The 26699-nt window shown below is 51.2% G+C and overlaps 11 protein-coding genes across 11 annotated transcripts; 5 read left to right on the forward strand and 6 right to left on the reverse strand.

Annotated features, from left to right (window-relative positions):
• Nucleotides 1-20: 20 nt before the first annotated feature.
• POSPLADRAFT_1140290 (hypothetical protein) lies at nucleotides 21-2572 on the forward strand (the record flags this gene model as incomplete). Its single annotated transcript, XM_024485153.1, has 7 exons — nucleotides 21-185; nucleotides 238-344; nucleotides 383-456; nucleotides 642-1053; nucleotides 1817-1908; nucleotides 2076-2200; nucleotides 2534-2572. The coding sequence occupies 7 exons, from the start codon at nucleotides 21-23 to the stop codon at nucleotides 2570-2572; spliced, it is 1014 nt and encodes a 337-aa protein (XP_024340176.1).
• A 1173-nt stretch (nucleotides 2573-3745) lies between these two features.
• POSPLADRAFT_1139053 (hypothetical protein) lies at nucleotides 3746-5345 on the reverse strand (the record flags this gene model as incomplete). Its single annotated transcript, XM_024484989.1, has 3 exons — nucleotides 3746-4573; nucleotides 4624-4923; nucleotides 5151-5345. The coding sequence occupies 3 exons, from the start codon at nucleotides 5343-5345 to the stop codon at nucleotides 3746-3748; spliced, it is 1323 nt and encodes a 440-aa protein (XP_024340177.1).
• Nucleotides 5346-5893: 548 nt separating this feature from the next.
• POSPLADRAFT_1045720 (hypothetical protein) lies at nucleotides 5894-7283 on the reverse strand (the record flags this gene model as incomplete). Its single annotated transcript, XM_024478841.1, has 3 exons — nucleotides 5894-6281; nucleotides 6715-7012; nucleotides 7076-7283. 3 exons carry the CDS (start codon nucleotides 7281-7283, stop codon nucleotides 5894-5896), a joined length of 894 nt encoding a protein of 297 aa, XP_024340178.1.
• Nucleotides 7284-8137: 854 nt separating this feature from the next.
• Nucleotides 8138-9596, reverse strand: POSPLADRAFT_1039520 (hypothetical protein). Its single transcript, XM_024477559.1, has 5 exons — nucleotides 9299-9596; nucleotides 8937-9234; nucleotides 8720-8885; nucleotides 8565-8665; nucleotides 8138-8507 (listed from the first exon to the last, which is right to left on the reverse strand). Exons 1-5 carry the CDS (start codon nucleotides 9507-9509, stop codon nucleotides 8207-8209), a joined length of 1077 nt encoding a protein of 358 aa, XP_024340179.1. The 5' UTR covers nucleotides 9510-9596; the 3' UTR covers nucleotides 8138-8206.
• Nucleotides 9597-10677: 1081 nt separating this feature from the next.
• POSPLADRAFT_1140017 (hypothetical protein) lies at nucleotides 10678-11964 on the forward strand (the record flags this gene model as incomplete). The annotated part of the gene is made up of 2 exons (XM_024485118.1): nucleotides 10678-11314; nucleotides 11375-11964. The coding sequence occupies 2 exons, from the start codon at nucleotides 10678-10680 to the stop codon at nucleotides 11962-11964; spliced, it is 1227 nt and encodes a 408-aa protein (XP_024340180.1).
• A 597-nt stretch (nucleotides 11965-12561) lies between these two features.
• Nucleotides 12562-14274, reverse strand: POSPLADRAFT_1045724 (hypothetical protein; the record flags this gene model as incomplete). The annotated part of the gene is made up of 8 exons (XM_024478842.1): nucleotides 12562-12792; nucleotides 12846-13004; nucleotides 13061-13204; nucleotides 13259-13528; nucleotides 13583-13675; nucleotides 13728-13777; nucleotides 13858-13964; nucleotides 14024-14274. 8 exons carry the CDS (start codon nucleotides 14272-14274, stop codon nucleotides 12562-12564), a joined length of 1305 nt encoding a protein of 434 aa, XP_024340181.1.
• A 1845-nt stretch (nucleotides 14275-16119) lies between these two features.
• On the reverse strand, nucleotides 16120-17894 carry POSPLADRAFT_1180331 (hypothetical protein; the record flags this gene model as incomplete). Its single annotated transcript, XM_024488746.1, has 5 exons — nucleotides 16120-16870; nucleotides 16929-17352; nucleotides 17414-17611; nucleotides 17693-17756; nucleotides 17811-17894. The coding sequence occupies 5 exons, from the start codon at nucleotides 17892-17894 to the stop codon at nucleotides 16297-16299; spliced, it is 1344 nt and encodes a 447-aa protein (XP_024340182.1). The 3' UTR covers nucleotides 16120-16296.
• Nucleotides 17895-18865: 971 nt separating this feature from the next.
• POSPLADRAFT_1069811 (hypothetical protein) lies at nucleotides 18866-19873 on the forward strand (the record flags this gene model as incomplete). The annotated part of the gene is made up of 5 exons (XM_024482373.1): nucleotides 18866-19495; nucleotides 19558-19593; nucleotides 19652-19675; nucleotides 19727-19774; nucleotides 19832-19873. The coding sequence occupies exons 1-5, from the start codon at nucleotides 18908-18910 to the stop codon at nucleotides 19871-19873; spliced, it is 738 nt and encodes a 245-aa protein (XP_024340183.1). The 5' UTR covers nucleotides 18866-18907.
• Nucleotides 19874-21642: 1769 nt separating this feature from the next.
• On the reverse strand, nucleotides 21643-23190 carry POSPLADRAFT_1055452 (hypothetical protein; the record flags this gene model as incomplete). The annotated part of the gene is made up of 4 exons (XM_024480639.1): nucleotides 21643-22165; nucleotides 22227-22650; nucleotides 22710-23052; nucleotides 23107-23190. 4 exons carry the CDS (start codon nucleotides 23188-23190, stop codon nucleotides 21643-21645), a joined length of 1374 nt encoding a protein of 457 aa, XP_024340184.1.
• Nucleotides 23191-24213: 1023 nt separating this feature from the next.
• POSPLADRAFT_1139475 (hypothetical protein) lies at nucleotides 24214-24855 on the forward strand (the record flags this gene model as incomplete). Its single annotated transcript, XM_024485039.1, has 1 exon — nucleotides 24214-24855. One exon carries the CDS (start codon nucleotides 24214-24216, stop codon nucleotides 24853-24855), a length of 642 nt encoding a protein of 213 aa, XP_024340185.1.
• Nucleotides 24856-25139: 284 nt separating this feature from the next.
• On the forward strand, nucleotides 25140-25562 carry POSPLADRAFT_1139828 (hypothetical protein; the record flags this gene model as incomplete). Its single annotated transcript, XM_024485087.1, has 1 exon — nucleotides 25140-25562. The coding sequence occupies one exon, from the start codon at nucleotides 25140-25142 to the stop codon at nucleotides 25560-25562; it is 423 nt and encodes a 140-aa protein (XP_024340186.1).
• Nucleotides 25563-26699: the final 1137 nt, after the last annotated feature.

Genomic DNA, 26699 nt, shown 5'->3' on the forward strand with positions numbered 1-26699 from the left:
CTCTCATGCACCTCAACACTATGATGAGCTCGCACAGGCCCACCACCGGCGTTGTACCGCCAAAGGGCCTCTACCTTGTCCTGTGGTTGGATCCAGTCAAGATGGTGCAGCACTTTGACAACCCTATTCTGCATGCCGCCGTGGGCCAGCTGTCCCCGGGCAAATACGTAGCCTATGTGGCCACCGTGCGTCCACCGGACATTTGCAATAGTGACAACGGTACTGATAGCTACATAGAATACTGATTTTCCTATGCCTGATCGCCCATGGCATAGATGCTTTGTGAGGCTCGCTGGACTGGGTATGCCTAAGGATGAACCTGAGCAGTTCATCACCTCGGATATGTGCGTCCCGATCTTCCCGGCAACCGAGCATCCTGCAGGTCGCAGACCCTCTCGGCCTACCAAGCCTTTTCCGTTCGCGAACTTCTACCTGCATACGTGGGCCTACACAACTGTCCGTTTCCCGTATCGCCGCATTGATTATAGCGATGCTTGGGAGATCACGATGAAGGACATATATGATCATCAATGTTAGACAAATGAGGACCAGGAGAAGCGTGATATTCTCATTGAGCAAGGTCGAGATTGCTCACTCTCATCGAAAGCTGGCGTTCACTGACTCTCGCATGATCTTCCCAGCTAATCCGCCAGCGAAGATCGAACCTGTTGCATTGGCGTCTGAAGTCGCGCCAGATACCGTTGTAGAAGCGGATGGAGTCGTGAAAGTGGAAGATTGGCTCAAGACGACAGATCACAGCCAGGAACCTCTCGAAGAATTGGCAACGGACAATGATATTAGTTCTCAAGTCTCTGGTGACGATACTCCCGACTCGCTGTCCGACGATGATGTCTCGCCTTCCACTCCCTATAGCGACGACGACGCCAGCAGCATGGATACCGTTGACCTGCTCTTTGAGAGCCTTTTCGTCCCCGATTTCTCGCACATTGACGTCGATATCATACCTCTAGTTGACTTTTCGTTCGACCTGACCGAGGTCAAGGAGTTCTTGGACCCGCGTGGTTTCTTAGAGGAGGTGGAGGCCATGGCCGAGTGCGTCTTGTCTCAATCCTTTCCATATCATACATGGTAGGTACGCTGACAGGCATTTTGGCCAGACTCATTCGGAAATCCCGCGCAGGCACCCTTAGCGGCGGTCCCGACTCCCATGCTCGTCCAGATCACCCCATGGTGTCTCGTCTGCGTTAGTGTAGGGCAAATAATTCATCGGCATGTATGATATGGTTATTTACTGACCCAAGTTTGGGACCCAGTTTTTTACATGGTAAAATATGTAAATTACACTTAGTCATGGGACCTCAACACACGTGATCCTTCCTAGCACGTGATGTTTTCCAGCATGTAAAAAACAGTAAACAAATGGTAAACAAAGTTAAGAAATGTATGAAAGTCTTCAGGAGCACACACATCACACACAAGCACACAAGGCTGAATATATGTATGCTATCAGTTCTAGATGGCATTGGTGATGTCACAAGCATCCCTAGAATGTTCAGATCATCAAGTGTTACTTCATTGGGAGTGAGAAACTCAAGTTGATTCTTCCCAGATAACTGTAGTAGGATCATCAAGCCAATCCAAAAAATTGATGGCATCTGCTCAAAAGTTTTGGCAACAAAACTTGTATGTTCTTCTTGTCACTTGCAAGGTGGTGCTTTTGGTATTGTAGAAGCGCACTACTGCCAAATTGGGCTCGAGTGTGGCACCGTGGGAACGTCCAAGACACCAATTAGTATGAATAATGAATAGCAGAAGTAAAAACAGTTCATTAAAGTTTATAAATGGGTTTATACAGATATCAAGGTCCAAGAAGCTGCGTGTTTGGCTCTGCCCGGAAGCTGGTGCAAGAGGCACAAGAGATTGTCAGCCCAAGCAGTGGCTCCCCGGGTGGGTCTAATACGTGACACACCCTTATTTACATTATTTACACCTCTCAATGGACACCCTTGTAATAAATTGTAAATTACCTGTAAATTACCTGTAAAAAAGTACAGGGTAATTTACACCGATTTATTCGCCTTACACTAGTCTGCGTGACCTCACAAATCCTGTAGATAGTCTCACGGCGGTCTCTCCGGCTGACCCCGTGGCGGTCCTTCCCAGAAACTCCGTGGTGGTCTTTGCCGGTCATGGCAATCCGACAACGCCATCCGAACAGGTTCCCAGCTCGACACATTCAGTGAGTGATAGGTCAATCGAGAACGTGAAATCTACTTTCCAACGCCCCTTACCGTGACGTTGGTTCTTTGAGGCGGCGCTCCAAACATGAGTGCGAGTAAGCGGCAGAGGTCGCACTATTCGATCGCACCTGTCGTGTAGCGAGCTTGAGCTTCAAGGTGCCTACTCGTAGTTGCGCTATTGTTAACAAAAGGATAAACCTTGCTGCGGAAACTTCCGACCGTAGGCACATACCTCTTGAGCTACCCCATGCTGCCGGTCATATGGTAATGCAGCCAGCTGGTCGACAGACTTAACACGTATGAGACATGTAACTAATTCAACTACCATAAAGACATGGCTGGAAGTAGGTAGAGAGGAAGATGTTATCTAGGGCATTGAGACGAAGGCCCTCATACTTACGCTGTGGCCGCCATCGACGTTTCGCTAACCAAATGTGTGGCCAATACAGCTCGTTTGCGGTGCATTATCATGTACTAATCAACTGAAATTCTGCAGTCTGCAGTCCACGTGAACTCCTTTATTGCGATGCAAGTTTCATCCCGTGTTTGCGAACGTTGGGTTCAATTCTGACCTCACTTCTTCTACAGGTCGAATGCTCGAAAGTCTCTGCGTGAAATCATTATGACAGCCGACAGCAGCTTTGCCGTGGGTTACTATGACCCTTCGTCCAATGACGTCGAGAGTTGTAAGTCACCAGCTGCGGAGAGTACTACACTGGGCAGATCGCCCGAAGAGAACCGCGGATGCTGTTCACTCGTCTCTCACAGATCCATCTCTTGGAGGAAAACAATGATTTTCCGGCGACGCGTCTGAAGCCCAGATGTATATCCCCGCCATTCTTCGCTCTCCAGCTGAAGCTCATATGGACAGCATCGAGGTTACTCAGACGCCGTTATGGGCTGTCAACATGGGGGACCGTTCTTCTCGTAAATCATTAATCCGTGTGCACTCTGTGGATCTTTGTCCAAGGTGTTTCGTTACTGTGGATCCCAAAACGATGCAACACCCCCGTGTCACTAAACGTCAAACGTTGTAATACAATTTAGGCATGATACTGTTGACTAACTCTAACGCGCCGCGGCTGTCTTCATCCTATCGCCCGTGAGTACGAGTCCGGCGAGACGAGTTGGAAGAGTTCAATCAGCTGAGAGCACTTACACATCCTACTCGCACAGAAGTACAAACAAGAACTTTCTTGGCAAGCCTGGCTTCATTCCGTAAGGTGTCCTGAGAGTGGCGACACGTCTGCAACTTACGCGACGGGTCTAGATACAGCGGCTTTTTGGATGGCCCACAGTTCAAATCGCACAGAACATTGAAGAGGTCAGCAAGAGCAGGCTTCTACTATGAGTATCTGGAAGGAGTCCGTAGCAGACGATTCCTTCACCCACAAATGGTAAATTACTTACTGCATGTAGTCGTCAGTAATGCCTGTACTATCGAGTGAGAGCTGTTGGTCTAACTTCAAATGTGTATTCTCGCCCGTCTAGACATTCCCTCAATTACAATACATGCATTACAACACAATGATATACAATACGAATTACGCGACTTGGGAAGTAGCAGCCGCTTGCAACGCCTGTTCAATGTCTGCGACCAGGTCCTCCGCCTCTTCAACCCCGACGGATAGACGTATGAGGTTGTCGCCAATGCCCAACAGAGCCCTCTCAGCAGGAGGGATGCTCCCGTGCGTCATCTGCGCAGGAAGCTCCGCAAGGCTCTCTACGCCGCCCAGCGACTCCGCCAGCGTGAACAGGCGCGTCGTCCTCAAGAACCGGTCGGCCTCCTCCGCGCCGCCGCGTATCCGGAACGAGATCATCCCGCCATACGGGAACCCGCCGGCGCCGTCGCCTTCTTGCACGACATACGCGTCGACAAATTTGCGCGCGTGCGGTGACAACGAGCGGTACGCGAGCTCGTGGCGCGGGTGGCTCGCGAGCCCGGGGTAGATCACCTCCTCGACGAGCGGCGAGCGCTGCAGCGCGCGCGCTACCGCCAGTGCGTTCGTGCCGTGCGCCTTCATGCGCAGGTGGAGCGTCTTGGCGCCGCGCTGCGCGAGCCAGCAGTCGTACGCGCTCGGCACGGCCCCGATCGCGTTTTGCAGGAAGCGCAGCTTTTCTGTAAGCGCGGCGTGGTGTGCGGGCAGGATCAGGGCGCCCATGACGACATCCGAGTGCCCGTTGACGTACTTGGTCAGGCTGTGCAGGACGACGTCGGCGCCTTGCAGGAGGGGCGAGGAGTAGTAAGGCGAGAGGAAGGTGTTGTCGACAAGCACGAGGGGCGAGGACGGGACAGAGCGTGCGAGGGAGACGATACGCGGGATGTCGATGAGGCGGAGCGTGGGGTTGGTTGGGGACTCTATCCAGACTAGCTGCGGTGCAAGTGAGCAACAGTAGTTGACAAAACTCGCGGAGATCGCACCTTGGTGTTCGGACGGAATGTCGCGAGGATAGTCTCATCATCTGCATTCTCCAAATCGACGAATGTGGTTTCAAGGCCCTGGTTCTCGCTCGCTACGCGCGCCATGTAGCGGAATGTTCCCCCATAAACATCATTCACGCTGACGACGTGTGCATTGGGACCCAAAGACTGCAATATCGTTGCAGTCGTGGCCGAACCCGAGGAAAACGCGAGTGCATGGGCGCCGCCAGACTCCAAGGACGCAAGTGTAGTCTCAAGGGCGTTCCGATTCGGGTTGCCTGAGCGTGAATACTCAAAGCCCTGGGTTATAATGGTTAGCACCAGTCAAGGGATGTGTGTGGTGAGCCACGCGTTCGAGAAAAACCAGACTCCGCACTCTCGGAGATCGAGCGATCGACAAAACACCCTGCCCGCCGTCGAACATAGCAAGCTCAGTCGACGAGAATGTCCAAGTCAACAACACACGAGGCACCCTGAGACTTGAGTCCCGGCCAACGCGCTCATACATAATAATCGAAAACGCTAACCTTATGGTGCCCGACCCCGTCCTGCTTGTATGTTGTACTCAACGAGATGGAGGGGATGACGGCCCCAGTCTGAGGATCCGCCTCCGAGCCAACATGGATCGCTCGCGTCCCAAAGCCATCGGGTGTCTGCTTGGCAAATACATTGATCCCGTTAGAATGGTTGTTGGTTGATCCGTTGAACAGAGCCGGCGACATGGCAGTCAAGAGTGGGGTAGGAGGTATGTAGGCACGCTGAAGGAGAGGACTGGAGATTTATACCAGAGATGCTTTTGGAATCGGAGCGAGAGCAGGCGGTGTCAGCCTCGCTTGCGGCAGCATGACGAGATCGCGCGTACAAGTGGCGAGAAAGCGCGCGGAAGCGCCTCCACTGACAAATGTCCGTTAAAGCGCGGTCGTGTTCGGCCCAAGTAACTTACGGCGGATCTACGAAGGTTTGAACGGGGGTGTTCATTGCCTCTCAAAGATAATCGTCCGGAGACAAGAATCGGAAATCGAGCCAGCATTCTTGTGGTACAAGAAGTACGTCCGCTTTCAGTCATTCGCCGAATGCACTCACTACAGCACTACAAAATTCTTCATTCCAGATGTCTACATGGGAGGCGCAGCCAGTCACACATATGCATGTACCATCTAACGACCTATTGTTTTCGAGAACAATGGACTACGTTGCGTGCGCGCACTCTGTACAGTGAATTCACTATACACAGTGGGTACGTTGATCAATGTAAAGGGGAATACAAGTATCAGCTCCTAGACTTAGCCTTTTGACCAAAAGCTCCATTGCTTTGACCAAACACTGAACCGCCTTGACTCGAAGTCCCACTGCTTGTAGCAAAAAGTCCACCGCCAACCCCGCCTGATGTCGGCCCTTTGGGCAGCTTCTCTGATTCTGCAGGAGATCCGGTGTCCGGATGTTCAGGAGCCTTGGGCGGCTTACTCGCAGATGGGGATGTCTTTTTCTTCTTGTTAATGGAAATGCAGGCATTGAACAGAGACAGCACAACGGGGACGCCATGCGTGAAGTCTCCCGCAGAAATGAGTTCCAATTTACGCTGGAGCGGGGGTAAGGCGCTGGTATCCATACAATGGTCTTCGAAGAAAGTGATCCCGGCGTGTAGGATTGCATCGTTTCTAGTAACGTAAGAAAATCAGACGACGCTCATCGTAACATTATGTGTGGAGACAAGCCTCGACGAGAACTTCGTGAATAATTCAGTGTATATGTTTGCCATTGATAGCTTGGTCTCAAAATCGGCAATGGCACGCGTCTTCAGATCATCGAGTCCGAGCTGCACCGAAGTAAGAGATCGGATTTAGTGAGGAGACATTTGTGCGGTACATACTATATCAGCCAAACGATACATCGACTTCGGTGAGCACGGAAGCGGATGGTTGGGGAAGTTGGAGCGATATTGAGCTCTGTGCGATGCTCTGTCGTCGAGGCCTTGTGACTTGAGCTGCGCGAATACTACTTGTCCAGTGTACATATATACGATCACCCACTGCCACCTGGCCGAGATGTGAGCTTGAACATCCTCGGCGTCCGGCGGCACTGACCACTTACGTATTGAATGCAGAGTTCTTGATCATGACCCGCCGGAGGCCAGGTCTCGAGGTCTCACGTGCGGGAGTAGAATGAGGACGAGCGATCTCTTTCCCTTTGCGCGTTTCATCCCCTGCTTGCGGGGATGGCGGCGCGTCTTCAGAGCCCCGTGCCACTTCGCGCTCGTTTTCGACGTCGGTTTCGTCGATCCCGTCATCCTCCAGGTCGCTGTCTGATTCGTAGTCATACTCATCCGTCGAAGTGGGGAACGATGGCGATCCGGCGTAGACGTCCCCCTCAACAAATCCGCCCTCTAAAACTAACAAGGAGTCCCGCTGTTGTGTCAGTCTGATATCTAAGCGTTGAAATAGATGGTACTCACGACCATGGAAGTACGACGACGCGCGTTTCAAAACAGCGCTGTTGGCGTACACCGGACGGGGATGTCCAACCTTGCCAGCTGCGAGGCGGCGACTAAACAAGGAGAGCTCTACGTCTGCGAATGAGCCATCACTGACGCTTGCAGCAAGCGCACTCTCCAGGGTCCACGGTATGTTTGACTGTTTCGACGAGCTGAAGACGTTGCTCATTATGCTATCCCTGGATTATACAGACCAGGAGTGTGACGGCCGGAAGGTACTGAACGGTGCATTCTGTATCGCCGTGGGGATTTTATCATGGTGATTGCGACCGCGTGCTCATCAATAATTAAAGAGGACTCAAGGCGTAGTACGTACGGTGCTACACGTTTCAGAAGATGGAAACGTCTGTTATGTAAAACGCCAACGCTCCTGAGTACTGAGTGCTCGGCACAGTAACTCTACGCCCATTTATGTTTGTACATATGACAATTGAAGGCCCAGATCTAGTGGAAGGTCGCCGCAGTGTGTCCCAAGCGATGCGAAATCGTCGCTAGATGGGCCGAAGCTGCGTAGCCGGCAACCTCTGGGACCCGTTCAAATCGCTATGTACGTGTAGAAGTGTCCGAAGGAAATAATTGCGAGGTACAAGGGCCTATGTACCTTGAAGTCGTCTCTTGAGTTGAGGATCACAGAACAAGTATGTGTGCGTGCATCAAGATTCAGGAAATTCATGCAAAGTCTGCATGCAGCACAATTTATGAGTCGCGGGAGACGCCCTGTCGGGCATGCCTCGGGAACAAGTTGGGTCGCATCAACCCCGGATCAATTATATATTAAAAGGAGAAAAGGCGCCTGATAAGTATGAGTGGATGCCTTCCTGCAGGGGTCCGAAATCTGAATGCGATTGCGTTCGAGCTCCGCTCTCTTCGTACGATCCTACCTCATTCCCGTCATTCCTACCCTCATTCGTCACTTGTGAGTAACATTTTCCCTCTAGGCGCAATTCTTCTGCAAAATAGCACAGCCCAACATAATGGGTCTATTTCAGAGTCCAGCTTGCATCTACAAATCGTCCAGATCATATGGGAAAGCATCCAGTGTATTCACATCATGGGGTGGGGGTCAGGGTACAAAAGGAGAGGCACATATTATTACCCGGATTTCCCAGTCCCCTTCAGAGCCCGCGCAGAGCTGGAGATACCGTCCAGTGAGCCATCTATCGGTGCAACATTCTCTTCTGATCCATATTCCCAAGTAGAAACCGCGGTTGCAGGCAGGGACCTCTTCTTGCGGCCAAGGCAAGCTTTGAACAAAGATATCACAACAGGGACGCCATGCGTGGAATCTCCCACAGCGATGATTTCTAGCTGTCGCTGCAACTGGGGCAAGGCGCCAGTGTTCATACAATAATCTTCGAAGAAGTTGATCCCGGCGCGTAAGACTGCATCGTTCCTAGTAACGAAGATCGATCAGGGTATGTTTATCGTCGCAATTTGTGCAGAGACTTGCCTCGATGAGAACTTGGTGAATAGTTCAGTGTAGATGTTTGCTTTTGACAGCTTGGCCTTGAAATCAGCAAAGGCGCGCGTCTTCAGAGCATCGAGTCCGAGCTGTGTTAAAGTAATTGATCGGATTCATTGATAACATAGACGTTCAGTACATACTATATCAGCCAAGCGATACATCGACTTTGGGGAGCACGGAAGGGGGTGGTACGGGAAATTAGAACGATACTGAGCTCTTTGCGATGCCCTGTCGTCCAGGCCTTGTGACTTGAGCGGTGCAAATACCACCTGTCCAGTGTACATATATACGACCACCCATTGCCACCTAATTCAGAATGTCAGCGTGAAGATCCATCCGACAGTGGTGGCTGCCTACGTGTTGAATGCAGAGTCCTTTATCATGATCCGGCGAAGGCTACGTCTCGAGGCTTCTCGGGCAGGGATAGAGTGGCTACGAGCAATCTCCTTCCCCTTGCGATTGCCATCTTCTAGCTGCGGAGACGGCGATGAGTCTCGTGATCTCTGTGCCATCTCGTGCTCGTTTTCGACGTCGTTTTCGTCGATCCCGTCATCTTCCAGGTCGCTGTCTGATTCATAGCCATACTCATCCGTGGAAATGGGAAACGATGGTAATCCAGCGTTGACATCCCCCTCGACGAAACCGCCTTCCAAAACTGACATGGGATCCCGCTCTCGCATGAGCCTGATTTATGAAGTCAAAGGAAATGCGGTGCTCACGACCGTGGAAGTACGGCGATGTGCGTTTCAGAACAACGCTGTTGGCATACACCGGACGAGGATGTCCAACCTTGCCAGGTGCGAGGCGGCGGCTGAACAAGGAGAGCTCTACGTCTGCGAATGAGCCATGATTAACGCTTTCAGCTAACGCACTCTCCAGGGCCCATGACATGTTTGACTGTTTCAGCGAGCTACAGTCCCGGTCGGCCATGATGCGATTCCTGGGTTGAAGAGTGATGACTAGACGACACTGCATAGAGCGCTAGTCACGGTGAGGCCTTTTAGATTACACCTGCAGCTGAGCGCGTGTCAATGAAAGAAGGGTACTCCAGGCGTAGTACGTACGTTGCAGATCATGAAGACGCCTAGTATGTACCAAAAGCCAGCGCTGCTGAGCACTGAATATTCTGGGCAGAGAGCTCTAGGCCGATTACCCGATGGAATGTGGACAATCATTGAATTATCATGGTGGGTCCTAGGCCATGTGGGCTCGTCGCTAGCTAGAATAAAGCTGCGTAGCCGGCTACTTTTGTACTGGGCCCAGTTCAAAGCACTAGATACACGTGGAAATATCCGATTGTAATGGATCCAGATCGTGAGGGTTGCAAGGGACTCAGAGGACGTTTGCATCCTGGAGTCAAAGTCATCTCTGGGAGCGGAGCAAGTACTATACCGCTGTACACATCTGGAAACTTCATTGACTGAACCTTGACAAGGAATTCGAAAATCTCTGGACGTTTGAGTTTTCGCTGCCTTGCATGACATGGCGGTAAATCTTCAGCATTATTCATCCGTCGCAGAAAGCAGTAAACGTGAACCTTCTGCCAGTGAAAGCCACGTCCAAGTTGGAATTTCCGGACGGCGGACGCACAACACTGGTTTGATAGCGGGTCACATGACCGCATACCATACTTATTGCCGTTTATTCTACGCTGGAATTATTGCGCGTTTGCTGGCTACAAGATGAATCAAACACGAATGTATTCTGTCATTTTTAGTTTCAATCCATACTATAGATTTAGCCACAGTCAAGAATTGTCATTGACCGGTTCGCGTCGGTCCTTTCGGAGTCGTCTCAGAGTGTCCGATTCTATTGGACGGTCCGAACCTGGTATCTGTGGGTGGGTCTCCTCGCGCTAGTTACTCCTTGTTCTGTTCCGCCAGGGACTACACTGGGAGCGCAAGGCACTAAGTGCTTGCTCTTTGTTTATAAGTATCTTGATACTCAGTGTAAACATCGTACTTGAACAAGCCTTCCTAGCTACTCCGATTTGGGTATTCAAAGTGGACAGCAACGATGTAAGCGTTTCAGCTCGAGTCTCGACGGCAAGCTTTCATGTAGACTTAAAACTGTCTACGCTAGGTCCTCACCAAACGCAATGCAAAGAGATCAGACTCCTGCTGACGTGACCAACGCCTTCAGCCGGCATCTTGTCTACGACAAGATATTCTGCCACCTGTCTCCCGCGTCACTTATCCGCGTAGGACGAACGAGCAAGTCGACTTTCGCCGCAATTGAAGACTTCTCCTATCGTGCATTCGATATCAACCGCTCCCTCTCGCGCTTCGTGTCCGATCCTATTGCGTTCCGCAACCTGCAAGCTCGGACGAGTGCCCTGATCTCGGGGTCCTTTGCGTTGCAGTTCTTTGACAGGACATTCTATCCTGAAGCGGACCTAGACATCTACACACCTGAGTCTAGCGTGCGGGAGCTCGGAGACTTTTTGATGAATGATGGCTACGTATTCAGGCCCAACTCGCAGCAACAGTCAAGTTTTGAGCAAGCCTCGGAGAGAAAGTTTTCCATGATGGAACTGAGCGATCAACTTGATAACTTTCCTGTGGTTGGTGATCAGCTGGACACAATCGACGCAGAGCACCTGCAGAAGTACAAACTCAATTCCATCTTAGAAGTGTACACATTCGTCCAACCGAACAACAGCCCTAGCCTTTTGAAGGTGCAGATCATTGTTCCCAAGGCTACACCCTTTCAATGTATCTTGGAGTACCACTCGAGTGAGAGACACGTCAAGGCTCCTTTACATGCCGTCCGCTGACATTTATGCAACGCTCCAGCATGTGTGCTCAACCTCATTGCCTACAACGCAGCTTATTCGCTATATCCGTATGCGACCTTTGAGCGGCGCGAATCCTTGACTATCGACGCCAACGATTATCAAGGCGTCGCTTTGAGCAAATACTCCCGCAGAGGCTGGCGTGTCATCGCTTCGGGATCGCCGCTGCTCCTGCAGACAGATGAAGGCCAAGCATCGCTTGAAAATCATTTTTACCTCGGACAGACACGGTGGACGATAGATAGCAAGAGCTGGGTGATCCGCTTGAACACCGCGGGCATTCGGGACCCTCCTCCGCCATCGCCATCCTCGGTCCCGATTACGTGGCACCCTGCGGCAGAGTGCAGCTGGAAACTCATTATAGCGCATGGTGGGAACATGACTACGTTCAGAATGTCGTACAACAACACGAGGACGGGCGTGCTACAGCATGGCTACACGATTGCCGATTACGACTATCTGGAGATGCTCATAGATTTCTTCGTGAGCCAGGGCAAGTTGGAGCACTCGAAGGTGTCAAGGGATAAGAGTAGCTTGAACGATGTGTGGACGTGGTGCGTCTCATCCGTGAAGCTGGCACTTGCGTCGTAACCTATCTGACGCCGGCGTTTCCAGGTGGGACTCTGTTCTCCCCGCATTTCGCCAGGCCTATTGGAATAAACTCAAGGCGAATGACAAGGTCTCTTGATATTACTGGACATCAATGGTATGCAATGTGTTAATTATATCCCTGGTCATACAAACGGAGTCATTTCTTTGACTTCGATTTGCCCTTTGTGTCCTCTGCACGAAACCTCTTTCCTTGCAAATCCAGTTCTATGGAAGATCTCAAGTAAGCATTGCGATCCTTGTCGTAATCAACGGCCGTGACCTAAAATGAATGATTGTAGCTTTGTCTTCGACTCGCGTCGGGAATACATGACATACACTCCTTTTCTGCTCTATTAGAACTCTTCGCCGCGTATTTATTTTCGTACAAAACATACATGTAGCATCATCCATGGTTACCATGATACAAGTCGAACAAATGGATAGCGAGATGACTACAACTAGATCTACAAGGTATTCAAGTGAATACAGACTCCTCCACCCATCCAGTCTGTGCCGCCGTCGAGCTAAACATGTCGTCATCCACGCCCCACCCGGCCTCTTCCTTGTACTTAATCGCCTATTCTCCGACAAGATATATTAGCGCATGACCGTATTCACATCGACGGAGATCAGAGAGCTATGGCTGACCTTGTTCAAGTAGTCCTTGTTGGAATTCATGGAACGCTCCATCTCGAGTAGCATCCTACTCTGCTCTTGTGCTTGCTTGAGCAGCCGGTCGACATCCGCCTTCGAGATCTGCGGGAGCTGATCCGCGAATGTCACTGTTCCATCGGCGGAAATACTTGCATTGATATCCCCTGAGTCGATCTGCGCACAGAGTATTAGTATGAAGCTACTAGATGAGCGATAGTGCGACCTACCATGTTGAGGATGATCGCCCGCACTTCATCGTCGGTCTCGATGCCGACTTCCTTCGCGATGTCGGCGAGGCCCATCGTAAGATATGTCGCCGTCAGCTTTCTAATCAGCCATCGCGGCGCACGGTCGATCGTCTGTCGGACAAGACCGAGGTTCTTCTCCTGTGATACAGGATACGTTCTCAGACGGTCAAGTAACAAATTGAAAAGGCACCAACATTGGTGAATGTCTCTATATCCTTCTCTATCAGCTTCAGGAGCTGTGAGCGTTGCTGCGGGTATGACTTGATGAAGGCGCCATACGGCGAAGACTTGAGTAGCCGTTGTAGGACTGGATTTGTGTACTTCGGCGGTGGGACGGTCTGTATCGGTGGTATGTTTTATAGCTACTTTTGTGCGCTTGCTCGTGTGCGTACCTTGCCATACAGGATTAGCTGAATCAGAACGAGCTTCTTCGATGCTTCCATCTGCACCGCTGCCGGCACCTGTGCTGGCGAACTTGCGCAGATTTCAAGGAACTCCTCCGCTTCCCGCCACCGCTTCAGTGCACCGAGTGCCACGCCGCCTGCATAATGATATACGAGATTGTCGTTATAGGTGAGATCTGAAAGCGACATGTCGATTGTCGTGATCGGCGTTTCAAGCACTGGTAGAGCCGCAGTAAAATGCTGAGTCGCTACGCATAGCTACGTCGAACGAAATCATTCAGTCTAGCATCGCAGCTGATGGACACCTCTTACCGTGAGGAAGATGGGATGAAGTGTAGTGAGATGTGCGGGTGATATTGGATAGCGTGTTACGAGACCATGAAGAGGACGTAAGGCCAATTTAGGCTAGGCAAGAGTGAGGGACAGCAGTACGCCACTGCACAATGTAGGCGCTCACGTTTTCAAGCTTCCGTGCAAGGCCAACAATGCCCTTCGCAAGCGTCGTGACTATACAGACAATGTAAATCTCATTTGAGATAGAAGATTTCCTGCCTATGGTCGTAAGGGCTTTGGACAGATGCGCGTACCTTTTTCTGGCAACAGTCGTGCGTGCTGAGGATTGAAGCGCCTGCAAAACTCCTCGATGGCCTCTGTGGAAGGAGGAACCTGGGAGTTCTGGTGCAATCGCGCACATCTGACGAGACCATAACGCGTTCATGTCATTGCTGAGTACGAGAAGGCCCATAGACGTACAGAATGTACAAGTAGCCAATCGTGTGTCGCTCAGGATCTAGGACAGACAAGGGGTCTTTGCCATTTGAAAGCTTTGCTGTCAAAAACGAGTCTCGTGTATCCTTGATACTGGAGGCCTTCAGTTGTGCGACAAGGGAGGTGGTGTCGGTCGTCTCAGATATTAAATAGTCGACGAACTCGTCCAGTGAAGGTGGCCCTTGTAAGGACGAGCTGCCTGGTAAAGCAGTAGCGTACAGACCCAGTTGACTCATGGCAATGAACTATACGCTCAGCAGAGGATGTGATGCACACGCGGCTTAGGCGTCTTGGTAGAAGGAGTGCAGCGAAGGCGCAGGAAGCGCCCGCGATACTGTGGTACAAGCGCTCATCGAGATTGTAATGTAAGCGCCCATTGAGTTTGACAAAAGCAACGGATGAGTATGAGGTGGTGAACATATTGGTGCGTCAGATGCATTGCCAGTTACTTTCTGGTTTAAATTCTGGGTCTATATTTCTTGACTCAGGCTTCAGCTTGGTTCAATCGGCGTCAACTTGAAGGCTTGTTTGCGCTGTTGAACGCAGTGAAATGTACCAGCTGTATAAAGTACACTCATCATGTTGCTCGGTGTGTCTACATTACTTGGTGATGCGTGGTCCTTGGTTGACCTGTGATTAATCCTCGCAAGCGACTTCTTTCAGTGTCCCCGCCACTGCGATACTTGAAGACGCATGCTGGGGTTTTGGCGGGATCGCTGTAGAACAATCCTCCCTGGCGTCTCAAGGGCGCCACATCACGAATATTGCGTAAGTTGTTGCTTGATACATCTACCGACTCACGGCCACTGTAGTTATCGTTCGCCATTTCCGTCTTCATTCATTCGCCATGAGGCGTAGGGTCTTTGTTCCCCATTCCGTCATTATGTGGGTTGATGCTGCGTGTCCCCCGGCAGAATTATCAGGAGCAAACGGATCTTTCATGTACTTTCACCGGCTTACATTCACGGGAAGACTCGCTCGTCGTAGCACCCAAGGACAACCTAGAAGCCGCAGGAAGACACTGCGTGTTTCGCTTCGAATTGCCGTTTGAGGTTAAATCGAAATTGTCATGGGAGTATATGTGAGACCCACAATCGTAAACTCACGCAGATCAAGATCTGACAAAGGCTGCATCGAAGGCTATCTTCTGGCTATCGCCGCAGACCCTTAGATGAGCCATGATGCATAGCGTAACGGAGAAGCTCGATGCTCGACGATAGCGTTAGCAGTGAGTGTCCCATTCATCGTCGGACATAGACATATTCCTCCTGACGCCGCTGCATGACTCAAACCTCTGACATTTGGTTCCGTGTCGTCCTGGCCTTGATGATCCTAGGCTAGGATTCTCACGTTTTGACGCAGCATGGTACTGACATGATGATCATTCAACTTGACTTCTGATACCGACCCTAGGACTAACTAACACGAGGTGAGCGGCGATGTAATTCGAGGATGCCGCGGATAATCAAGCAGGTCATGGACCGGTACCTAGGCCTGTCCTTCGTTGGGTTCCTCATCCGTGGATGCTGCGAGGCCCTTGTGGCTTCATCGATGAAGCATACCTTCTGAGGCAGTGTTGTGATAGCCTGGACCACTCGCATTACGAATGTGGCACAAATACCGTTCTCGTACTGCGATACACGGACTGATTAGGCACCGAAGCCAGAAGCCATGTTTCTCTTAGGCTCGGATTACTCTTTTTGATCTCTATGACTCGCCATCTGAAGTGACAGGTACTGCGCTGTACAATAGGAATCCAATGAGTTCTCACCGTTCCCGAACGGGGTTAGGACATACCGAACGATTTGCCACAGTAGGACCCTTTTTGCGATCAGCAAGCTGCACCTTATCGCAGGCCTTGAGGTGTACACGCAGGAGAAGCAGCACACATAGTGACAGCTTCGGCGATGCGAGTGGCCTGTGTAGCCATCAGCTTCGTGCATCGTGTGCCTTTTCCCGGAGTCCCGCGGTTACATTCCGGGTGCGATGCGCCTTCTGAGCGCGCAAAGTGGAACTTCTTGTTCAGATGACAGGACGCTTGGTCCTCATCTCGCGATACAGGACACTCGATGAATGTATGTGGGACGATTAGCATTAACAAAGCAAAGAATTCGCACATCAAAGTGCAGTATCGACAGTAGCAAAAATGTAACCTTTGAACAGGCAGTAGTGAAATGTTTGGCTCAAACCGCAATCTTTCTTGTTGAACATGGCTGGTTTACTAGTACGGGGAGCTTAGAGTTCGTATGAGGGAATGGCTAATGTGTCTCACCGCCGCTCTGACGTGGGCGGAGGACTCGGCCAATGCGAGTTACAATCGCGTAGACCTTGGCGTGGATCGCTAGTCCACCCGATGAACCTTCGTGCGATCCAGATGAAACATCTGAGCCATCTTGGCGTCTCGGGAGAAGTCGCGAAAACCACCCTTTGCCCGGTGGTAAAGAAGTGACCTTTGGCTCAGACGACAGCTCAGCAGGTGTATCGAGGGGAGGCTGTGCTGCTTCGACATGAGTCGCCGCGCAGTCAACGACATCGACGGTAGCGTTCGCGCTGGGATGCAACGTACTGCTGGTTGCGTCCTCGACTGGCCTATCACTCACCGAAGGTACCGGGCTGGGACACTGTTCGGATGGCATTTTAGGATAGCCATGGCTGGCAAGGGCTACCATAGAGTTGCTGGGGAGCGCCGCCAGGGGGTCAGCCGGAGAAGCCGCCGCCGAGCTATCTAGAGGAATTGTATGCTCATCCAGACGGCACGCCATGGGGTGATCTGGAGGGGCATAGGAGTTGGGAACGTCGATAAGCATGCCTGCGCGGGATTTCCGAATAAGTCTAGCCAGAATACTTGTCAGCATATGAGTGACATGCAAAGAATTGAAGCAGAACGCACTCAGCCATGGCCTCTACCTCCTTCAGGAAACCACGCGGATCCAAGAATTCTTTGACCTCAGTCAAGTCGAACGAATAACCAACCACGGGTATCACGTCGACGTCAATGTTCGAGAAATCGGGGAAGAGAAGGTTGGCGAAGAGAAAGTCAACATCATCCATGCTATTGGCATCATCTTCGCCCAGGGGAGTGGAAGGCGAGACTTCATTGTCGAGTAACGAGTCGGGAGCATCGCCATTGAAGACTTCAGAGCTGACATCATTGCTTATGGGTAATTCTTCAAAGGGTTCCTGGCTGTAGTCCGTTGTATTGAGCCAATCTTCTACTTTGATGATACCGTTCGGTCTTGCAGTGGTATCTGTCGCGACTTCAGCTGTGCAACTAGGCGCCGATGTAGCAGGCTCGATCTTCGCCGGCGGACTAGCTGGAGAATTCATGCGAGATTCAGTGAATGACAGCTTACGAAGAGAGTGAGCGATCTCAACCTTTCTCAATAAGCATGTCGCGCTTTTCTTGATCCTCATTCATATAACGGCGATGATCCTCCCTGTCGTCCACTGAAATCTCCCAGGCATCCCCGTAATCGACACCCCCAGATGGAAAACGGACAGTTTCATAGACCCACGTATGCAGATAGAAGTTTGCGAAAGGAAAAGGCTTGGTAGGCCGAGAGGGTCTGCGACCTGCAGGATGCTCGGTTGCTGGGAAGATCGGGACGCACATATCCGAGGTTATAAACTGCTCAGGTTCGTCCTTAGGCATACCTAGTCCAGCGAGCCTCACGAGGCATCTATGCCATGGGCGATCGGGCATAGGGAAATCAGTATTCTATGCAACAGCATAAGTGCTGTTGCCACCCTTGTAAATGTTCGGTAGACGCACGACGGCCACATAGGCTATGTATTTGCCAGGAGACAGCTGGCGCGCGGCCGCTTGCAGAAGAGGGTCGTCAAAGTGCTGGATCATCTTGGCTGGATCCAACCACAGGACAAGGTAAACGCCCCTTGGTGGTACGACGCCCCTGGTGGGCCTGGGCGAACTCATCGGTGTTGAGGCGCACGAGACGCCCAAACGCGTTTTAGTCAGTAGTGGACCCACGCAGCCACACAGCTGGCCAAATATCGGACCGGGCCTCCACGACGATCGTCTCTCCTGTACAGATGCTTGGAAACTCAGGATTTCTGACTAGTTCACGCGTCGCCATATTCTCAACGCCCTGAGTTCTGGTGGCTGATCCTTGCCCATTCCTCATACTGGGCACGTAGCCGCCAAATGGAGTCACATGGACAGTGACCCGGTGTGCATGCAGGCGTCGCGCGCCATCCACAGTAGGCAATTATGAGGATTTCTAGCATAAAAATTGCTGAAACAGGTACTTTCGTGTACCAAGTGCTCGGATGCACGGTAGAACATCCGGAGCTCCGTATAGTGAAAACACCTCGGTCCAAAACTGATGGATCCTTGGGCTGCTGAAATCGATTGTTGATCAATTTATGCCTGTAGAGGACGCTCTCCCTGCCGTTGACCCTTCTAGTGTCATTCTCACACCTCGTGATTCTGATGTTGCACTTTCGAACTGCAGAAGGTGGAAGTTTTGCGTGAGAAGTCTCACATCAGCGTGCATGCATCCTTAGTACCTGCCACCCCGTACCACGCCGGAAACTTGGTTGAAAATCGTGTATGACAGCACCAAAGAATAATCCAGAAGCTAGTACCTTATCGAGTGGCACATCTGACTCACAGTGTGAATGCATCAATACAGAACCTATGGCGGGCTTCTAGCAAGGACCCTTGGATACTACCGGAAAACGCATGTATGGTCTTCTCGTGGTTCTTGATTTCTTCAGCAACGTACTGGATGCGATGGCTTGCGCGCGGGCGGTAAATCCACCACATATAAAATCCGTCGTGCGGGAAATCGAGTTTTAAAGGCGCAGCTTTTCTTCATATACGACACATTCGGCAACAACTCCACGACCATGCATCCTCTCTCTTCATCTGCACCCATCCCACCATACAGACCAAAACGTGGTCATGTCTGTGCCGTAGTTTCGAGCATGCTGGCGCCGTTCCGAATACTCTTCAGCGATGACCAGGAAGGGTCTCTGACGTCGCGAACGGAAGACAGAACCCTCGGTACTTTTGGGATGGGTCCTAAAACTCGACCTTGTGTCGTCATGACCGCTGCACCCGGGGAGGAAGTCACAATCTGCTTGATGGCTACCTGGGGCGGCGATTCTGAAAAAGAATTGCCGTATGCGTATGAACACTTCAGCGTACTCGTCAATCAGACCGCTGCTAACGATCACGATGAAAACGTCGTTCACACGACACCGCGGTGGCGCGTCAAGTCTGAAACTGAACAGCCACAGCACTTGGTTACGATCTCCTTCATACCCCATAGGATGTCATTCGAGCGGTGGGAAGGGAGGGATCGTGTGTACCACATGGTCGACGAAGAGCAGATCAACCGAATTTCCGGCTTTCAAGATGCCCGTATACGGACCTGGAATCAACGCACTGAGGATGAACCAGGATTCCTAGAGGAAGAACGGATAAAATGGGCGGTATGTCCTCAATTCAAATGGCACTATGCAGGTTCCTGTGATACTGAGCGGGCTGAGAGTAGAAACATCGTTTTTTACTATCATGGAAGGCGTCAATCGTATGTCGTCTTCTGTCTTCTGATCGCATTAGCACAGCTGAATCTCACGATGATACAGAATAGATCCCACCATCCAGATCCGGTACGGTGTTATCTCAATATTATATTCTCATTGCTGACTGTCAAATGATAGGAAATCAGGGCCCCCACAGGCATGGGATTAGCCCGCAAATTTCAACAGGTGCGTAGAGTACTGTTATGTGGGAGTCTACCTTAGAACTGTATATCATCGCCACAGGAAAGGATGTCCGAGTCGCAGACTCTGGGGTCACCATGGTAGAGGATAGCGCGCTAAAGCCGGACGAAGAATGTCGAAGGTTTCGGTCTCTCTCTCTTTTCTCTCTCTCTCCCAACGACCAAGGATAAAATTAGTACGTGGTGTTGTTCCCCTTCGATTCTCGGGCTTGCGAAGACGATGTTGAAAGCGAGAGGAAGCGACTGGAGTAGGCGGAACGAGAATACCAGTGTCGTCACGCTCCTGAGGGCTGAAAGACGCGCGAGTGAATATGACGCGCTGGAAGGATATTCTCGTGAAGCTGAGACATTTCCAGGAGTGGATCCGAGCTGAATCCGTCGAGTCTAGCTTGCTTGTGCCCCGGACGGGCTCCCATCTCGATCACTGCTTTGTATGTGCATCGTTTCCTCCTCGCAAACCGTGTATGATACCTTAGCTGTCGGAGCTTCCTGTACACTTATGAGCCGGCGTCGACGCCGAGAAATCCAGTTCTTTCTGCTCTCTCGAACCACTACTTAGTCTCAACAACTTACTTAGATCAAACACCCCGTACGTACTACATTGTTCATCCTCAAGGTAAGTCGCGTAAATTTTCTTTGTTATTGAGACTTGGTTCGACGTCACACATTATTCTCGCTTGAGCTATAAAACGTCTCAAAAGAATTGGGTGAACGGTCATCAATGCAATACTCAAACTTGTAGACGCGGTATGAGCTTTAGAGCGACCAGTGTAGAGCAACAACCTTCCCTAGCTTCCCGAAGTGTGCTACATTATAAATCTTGCGTGATTATTTCGTTTATATTTCGTAGTCACTTTCTCGTATTTTAAACGTGTCAGTTTTCAACCACTCGCCATGAGTCTTAGTTTCAGTTCCCGATCCTGTCGTTATGTGTGCTGATGCTACGTGTGCCCCGGCAGAATTGATAGGAGCAGACGGATCTTTCATGTATTTTCACCGGCTTACATTCATGGGAAGACTCACTCGTCGTAGCACTCAAGGACAACCTAGAAGCCGCAGGAAGACGCTGCATGGCAAAGGCTGCATAGAAGGCTATCTTCTGGCTATCGCCGCAGTCCCTTAGATGAGCTATGATGCATAGCGTAACGGAGAAGCTCGATGCTCGACGATAACGTTAGCAGTGAGTGTCCCATTCATCGTCGGACATAGACATCATCCTCCTGACGCCGCCGAATGACTCAGACTTCTGACATTTGGTTCCGTGTCCTCCTGTCCTCGACGATCCTAGCCTAGGATTCTCACGTTTTGACGCCGCATGGTGCTGACATGGAGATCACTCAACTTGACTTCTGATACCAACCCTAGGACCGGCAAACACGAGGTGAGAGGCGATGTAACTCGAGGATGCCGCGGATAATCAAGCAGATCATGGACCGGTACCTAGGCCTGTCCTGCGTTGGCTTCCTCAGCACTTGTGGCTTCATCGTTAGGCACCGAAGCCAGAACCCATGTTTCTCTTGGGCTCGGATTACTCTTCTTGATCTCTATGACTCGCCATCTGAAGCGACAGCGCTGCGCTGTACAACAGGGACCCTAGAATCGTACCTTATCATTAGCCTTGAGGCGTACATGCAGGCGGGGCCATATGAATACTTCGCGCTGGCAATACTGATAGCCTGTGTATATTTTCCATGAACAGCACCGATCTACTACAGCGAGGTAGGCCATGTATGAAACGTCGTTAGCGTCTTTCACCGCCGCTCCGGCGCAAATGGAGAACACGGCGAATGCTGGTCACGGCCGCGGAAACCTTCGTGTAGATTGTTAGTCCACTCCATTTTGAAAGGTGCCAGGCTAGAATGGGTTGATGAATAATAGAATGACGGGCTTTTGTGACGACGAACCTCCGTGCGATCCAGATGAAACATCTGAGCCATCTTGGCATCTCGGGAGAAGTCGCGAGAACCACCCTTTGCCCGGTGATGAAGAAGTGACCTTTGGCTCAGATGACAGCTCAGCAGGTGTATCGTGGAGAGGTTGTGCTGCTTCGACGTGAGTCGCCGCACAGTCAACGACATCGGCGGTAGCGTTCGCGCTGGGATGCAACGTGCTGCTGGTTACGTTCTCAATTGGCCTATCACTCACTGGAGGTACCGGGCTGGGACACTGTTCGGATGTCGCTTTAGGATCGCCATGGCTGGTAAGGGCCACCATGAAGTTGCTCGGAAGGACCGCCAGGGGGTCAGTCGGAGAGGCCGCCACCGGGCTATCTAGAGAAATTGTATGGTCGTCCAGACGGGACGCCATAGAGTGATCTGGAAGAGCATGGGAGTCGGGGACGTCAATAAGCGTGCCTGCGCGGAATTTCCGAATGAGTCTGGCCAGAATACCTGTCAGCATACCTTGTGTGATATGAAAGGTGTTGAAACAAGACACACTCAGCCATGGCCTCCGCCTCCTCTAGGAAACCGCGCGGATCCAAGAGTTCTTTGACCTCGGTCAGGTCGAACGAAAAATCGACCATGGGTATTACATCGACATCGATGTGAGAAAAATTAGGACGGAAGACACTGGCGAAGAGCTGGTTAACCTCATCCAGGCTGTTGGTATCGTCTTCGCTAGGGGGAGTAGAAGGCGAGACTTCGTCTTCAGGCAGCAAGTCAGGTGCATCGTCACTGGAGACTTCAGGACCGAGTTCATCGTCCGCATGCATTTCCTCGAGGGGTTCATGGCTGCGATCCGTAGTCTTGAGCCAATCCTCTACTTTTACGATACCTGTTGATCCTACAGTGGTATCAGGCGTGACTTCGACTATGCTGCTAGGCGCTGACGGAACAGGTTCGATCTTCGTCGGCGGACTAGCTGGAGAATTCATGCAAGAGTCAGTGAATGTCAACTTTTGAAGAGTGAGCAATCTCGACCTTGCTCGATGAGCATGTTATGCTTCTGCTGGTCCTCATTCATGTAACGACGATGATCCGCCATGTCTTTCACTGACATCTCCCATGCATCTCCATAATCAACATGTCGAAAAGGGAAACGGACGGTTGCATAGACCCACGTATGCAGGTAGCAATTCGAGAACGGAAAGGGTTTTGAAGGCTGAAAGGATCTGCGACCTGCAGGATGCTCGGTTGCCGGGAATACAGGGACGCACATATCGGGGGTAACAAACTGGTCAGGCTGGTCTTGTGGCATACCCAGTCCAACGAATCGTACGAGACACCGATACCATGGGCGATCGGATATAGGAAAGTCAGTATTCTACACAGCTGCATCAGTGTCGTTGCGACTATTACACATATTTGGCAGACGCACGACGGCCACATAGGCTATGTATTTGCCAGGAGACAGCTGGCGCGCGGCCGCTTGCAGATTAGGGTCGTCAAAGTGCTGCACCATCTTGACTGGATCCAACCACAAGACAAGATAAACGCCAAACGGTGGTACGACACCTCTTGTGGGCCTGTACGAGCTCATCGTCGTGTTCAGGTATACGAAAGGCGCCCAAGTGCGTTTAAGTCAGGTGAGTTGTGGACCCACGCGGCCAAATAACGGGCCAAATATCAGACCAGCCGCTGACCAGGATATTCGTCTCTTGTCAGCCGATGTTAGAAACTCAATTATCTTAGCTGGTTCGCGCATTGTGATCTTATTCTCAGCGCCATGGGTTCTTAATACAACCAGTGGCGAGTCCTTCTTCATCTCCGAGCCTTCTAAGTACTTCATGTCGCCGTCACGCGTCATCCATTGGCGATAATCATAAACTTTCTTTGGATACGCCATGTACGGTAGAGTATCCGGAACTCCGAATAGTAACAATACTTCGGCCCATATTTGGTGGCTCCTCGGGCTATGAACATTGTCTTTTTCCTCAAGGGTCAAGTGATCGGTTCACTATGTCTATAGTGGACGTTCTCTCTGCCGGTGTCTAGCGTCATTCTCGCACCTCCTGACTCTGATTGCACCTTCGAACTTCCGAAGAGGGTGGAACTTACGCGCGACAAGTCTCACATGTATGTGCGTGCATCCCTGCCACCTCTTACTATGTTGAGAATTTGAATTGAACGTTGTGCACAACAGCAGTAAGGAACAATCCAGAAGCCAGTACTTAATCGACTGGCACTTTTGACTCGTGGTGTTAATGCATCAGAACGGAACCTATGGCAAACTTCTAGCGTGGACCCTTACTATCGGGAAACGCGTGGTTAGCCTCCTCGTAGTTCTCATGAGGCATTATCTTCCTGATGCATCATGCGCACTTGTCGCGATGGCTCGCGCGTGCACGTGGGTTCACCACATATAAAACTCGCAGTGCGGGCATTCGAGTTTTGAAGGCACAGTTTTTCTTCATACTACTTGTTCGGCGACAACTCCACAATCATGTATCCCCTCTCTTCGTCATCGGTCTCTGGTCACAGTCAGATGTCCGCACCTGCAGCACCATACATACCAGAACCCGGTCATATCGCCGCCATACATTCGAGCGTGCTAGCACCATTCGTAGTACTCTTCGACATGGACAAGCCAGGATCACAGGCATCGGAAGATTCGTCACTCGGCGATCTCGGGACGGGTCTCAAATTTCGGCCATGTATTGTGATGAGCGCCGCGCCTGGGGAAGAAGTTACGATCTGCATCATGACTACATGGGGCGGCGCATCTCTGGCGCAACTTCCGGACGTATATCAACACTTTAGCATAGTCGTCAACCAAGGTGCTGACGATTACGCTGGCATCGTCGTAAACACGACACCCACGTGGCAAGTAAAAGGGGGAAGGACACAATACTTGATTCCGATAGCCTATGCACCATGTTGGGCGCTACATAGGCAATGGATGAAGGAAAAAGTGCCCTACGTGGCCACCCCGGAGCAAATGGATCGAGTCGACTGGTTTCGGTATCATCTCCTGCGGATCTGGATGGATTGCCGTGATAGTGAACCAGGATTTGTAGCGGAAGAGCAGCGGAAATGGCTGGTATGTTCTTCACACAAACGGTACCATGCAAATCACAGTGATACTAAGCGGATTGAGCGTAGAAACATGAAATCGAACGCGGAATAATCGCCGGACAAGTGGTATGTCGTCTTCCATGCTCTGAACGCGTTAGCACAGCTGCACCTCACAATGATACAGGCTGACCGCGCCCGCAAGAAATTGCAGGTGCGTCGTCGTCTTCGTGTTATATAAATTTCCTTGGAGTTGCCGTTGAAGCGAGTCGTTATCAGAGAATGCAGCAGCGACAATATCCTCTCCACGACCAACAGGTAGCTGGAACTTCCCAGGTGGGTACAGACTTCACTGCGTAATGGTGCGCTGTTCTCATGATAGCGAATCCCCGCCGTAAGATGCAGTCATCCTCTCAGCACCGGCTCCAGGGACCACCAGCTGGTCAGTACGTGCCTCAGGGACTGCCGGTTGCTCAGTATAGGCCTCAGATTGGTCGGTACAGGCCTCAGGGACTGCCGATTGGTCGGTACGGGCTTCATAGACCTCCCGCTGGTCAGTACGAACCACCGGCTGGTCAGTACGGGAATCAGGGACATCCCGCTGGTCAGTATGGACATCCCGCTGGTCAGTACGGACATCCCGCTGGTCAGTACGGACTGCCGGCTGGTCAGTACGGGAATCAGGGACATCCCGCTGGTCAGTATGGACCACCGGCTGGTCATCACGGGAGCCAGGGACCTCTCGGTGGTCAGTACGGCTTTCAGGGACATTCAGCCGCAGCCGGAATGCAGGTGATGCATACTAATTTCACTAAGCATTGACATAGCAACAATAACTGAGACGAGTCATTTTTAGCATGTACTGCCTCAAAACGTGCCCCAAGTTTTGCCGGTAAGCGCACGAATTGCTGCATATAACCGTCAAGCAGCCACTAAGGGGCTTATCTGCAGATCATCCCAGGACCACAGGGATCGGCTTTTGAGCAAGCGAGACAGGTATGATTGTGCATTATCCAAGAAAAGTTTATCGAAACGACTGCTCGTCATCAGCCGCAGATGCTACCTTACGACGTGCCTCCGGGACCGCAGGGGGTGCGTATCGGAGTCATTGGACATTTACCTTCGAGCCAATATTGAAGTGTTTTTAATAAGATCGTGTCAAATCTACCGCAGTACTACGTGTATTCCAACGCTTATGGATCGGATGATACAGTGGTGCGTTGCGATCCCGTATTTCTGTACTTATCCCTGATACACTGAGCACAGCCACAACCCGATCACACTCGAGGGCAACCGCCGTATGGGCATGACACTTCGACGCATAGTGAGACGTCTGCGCAGCATTAGTATGTATATACATAGTGTGGCTCCATACGTTACATGTGACACAGAATTGCAAAGAGCGCTTCCGACCCGCTGCTAACACCTTTGCGAATGAGAGATGCAAAGGAGATACACGAGAACACACGATACATTACAGGGTGTTGGTTCAGCACCCACGGGCCACGCAATGCGAGCTAAGGAGTAAACGTTGCGTTATTTCCCCTACGTCCGATATCCAGCGGGAGACTTGAGGTCACCTTAACATGTTGTACTAGTATCCGATACCCCACATGTTTCATCAAGACATTGTCACACTGGACGGGACTCCTGCGTGGCCGAGTAGGGCCACCGTTTGTGGGGTTGATTGAAACCGAAGTCAATATATGAGACTGTCTGCCACTATGGCTCAAGATCGATGGACGAATTTTGAGCATCTCAACAATAGCATAATTTCTTGTAGTGCTATGCCTTCTAAATACAGTCATTTTGCCCCTCGGGGGGACTGGAGAACTTCTGGATGGACAAGACTGATAGTCATACTATCCACGAAACCGAGATGAATCAACAAATCCTCCAGATTCAAATAACATGAGAGGTGGTCTGACCATCTCCTGCATGAGGTCCCCATCTGCGAGT

This window comes from Postia placenta, assembly GCF_002117355.1.
Source record: "Postia placenta MAD-698-R-SB12 unplaced genomic scaffold POSPLAscaffold_5, whole genome shotgun sequence".
Taxonomy (NCBI): domain Eukaryota; kingdom Fungi; phylum Basidiomycota; class Agaricomycetes; order Polyporales; family Adustoporiaceae; genus Rhodonia; species Rhodonia placenta.

Coding starts and splice junctions, on each gene's coding strand:
- POSPLADRAFT_1039520 (XM_024477559.1), bottom strand. CDS start 9,509: ATGGCCGACCGGGACTGTAGCTCGCTGAAACAGTCAAACATGTCATGG. Junction 8,886..8,936: donor AAGGACTCTGCATTCAACAC/GTAGGCAGCCAC, acceptor ATTCTGAATTAG/GTGGCAATGGGTGGTCGTAT. Junction 8,508..8,564: donor TTCACCAAGTTCTCATCGAG/GCAAGTCTCTGC, acceptor CTTCGTTACTAG/GAACGATGCAGTCTTACGCG.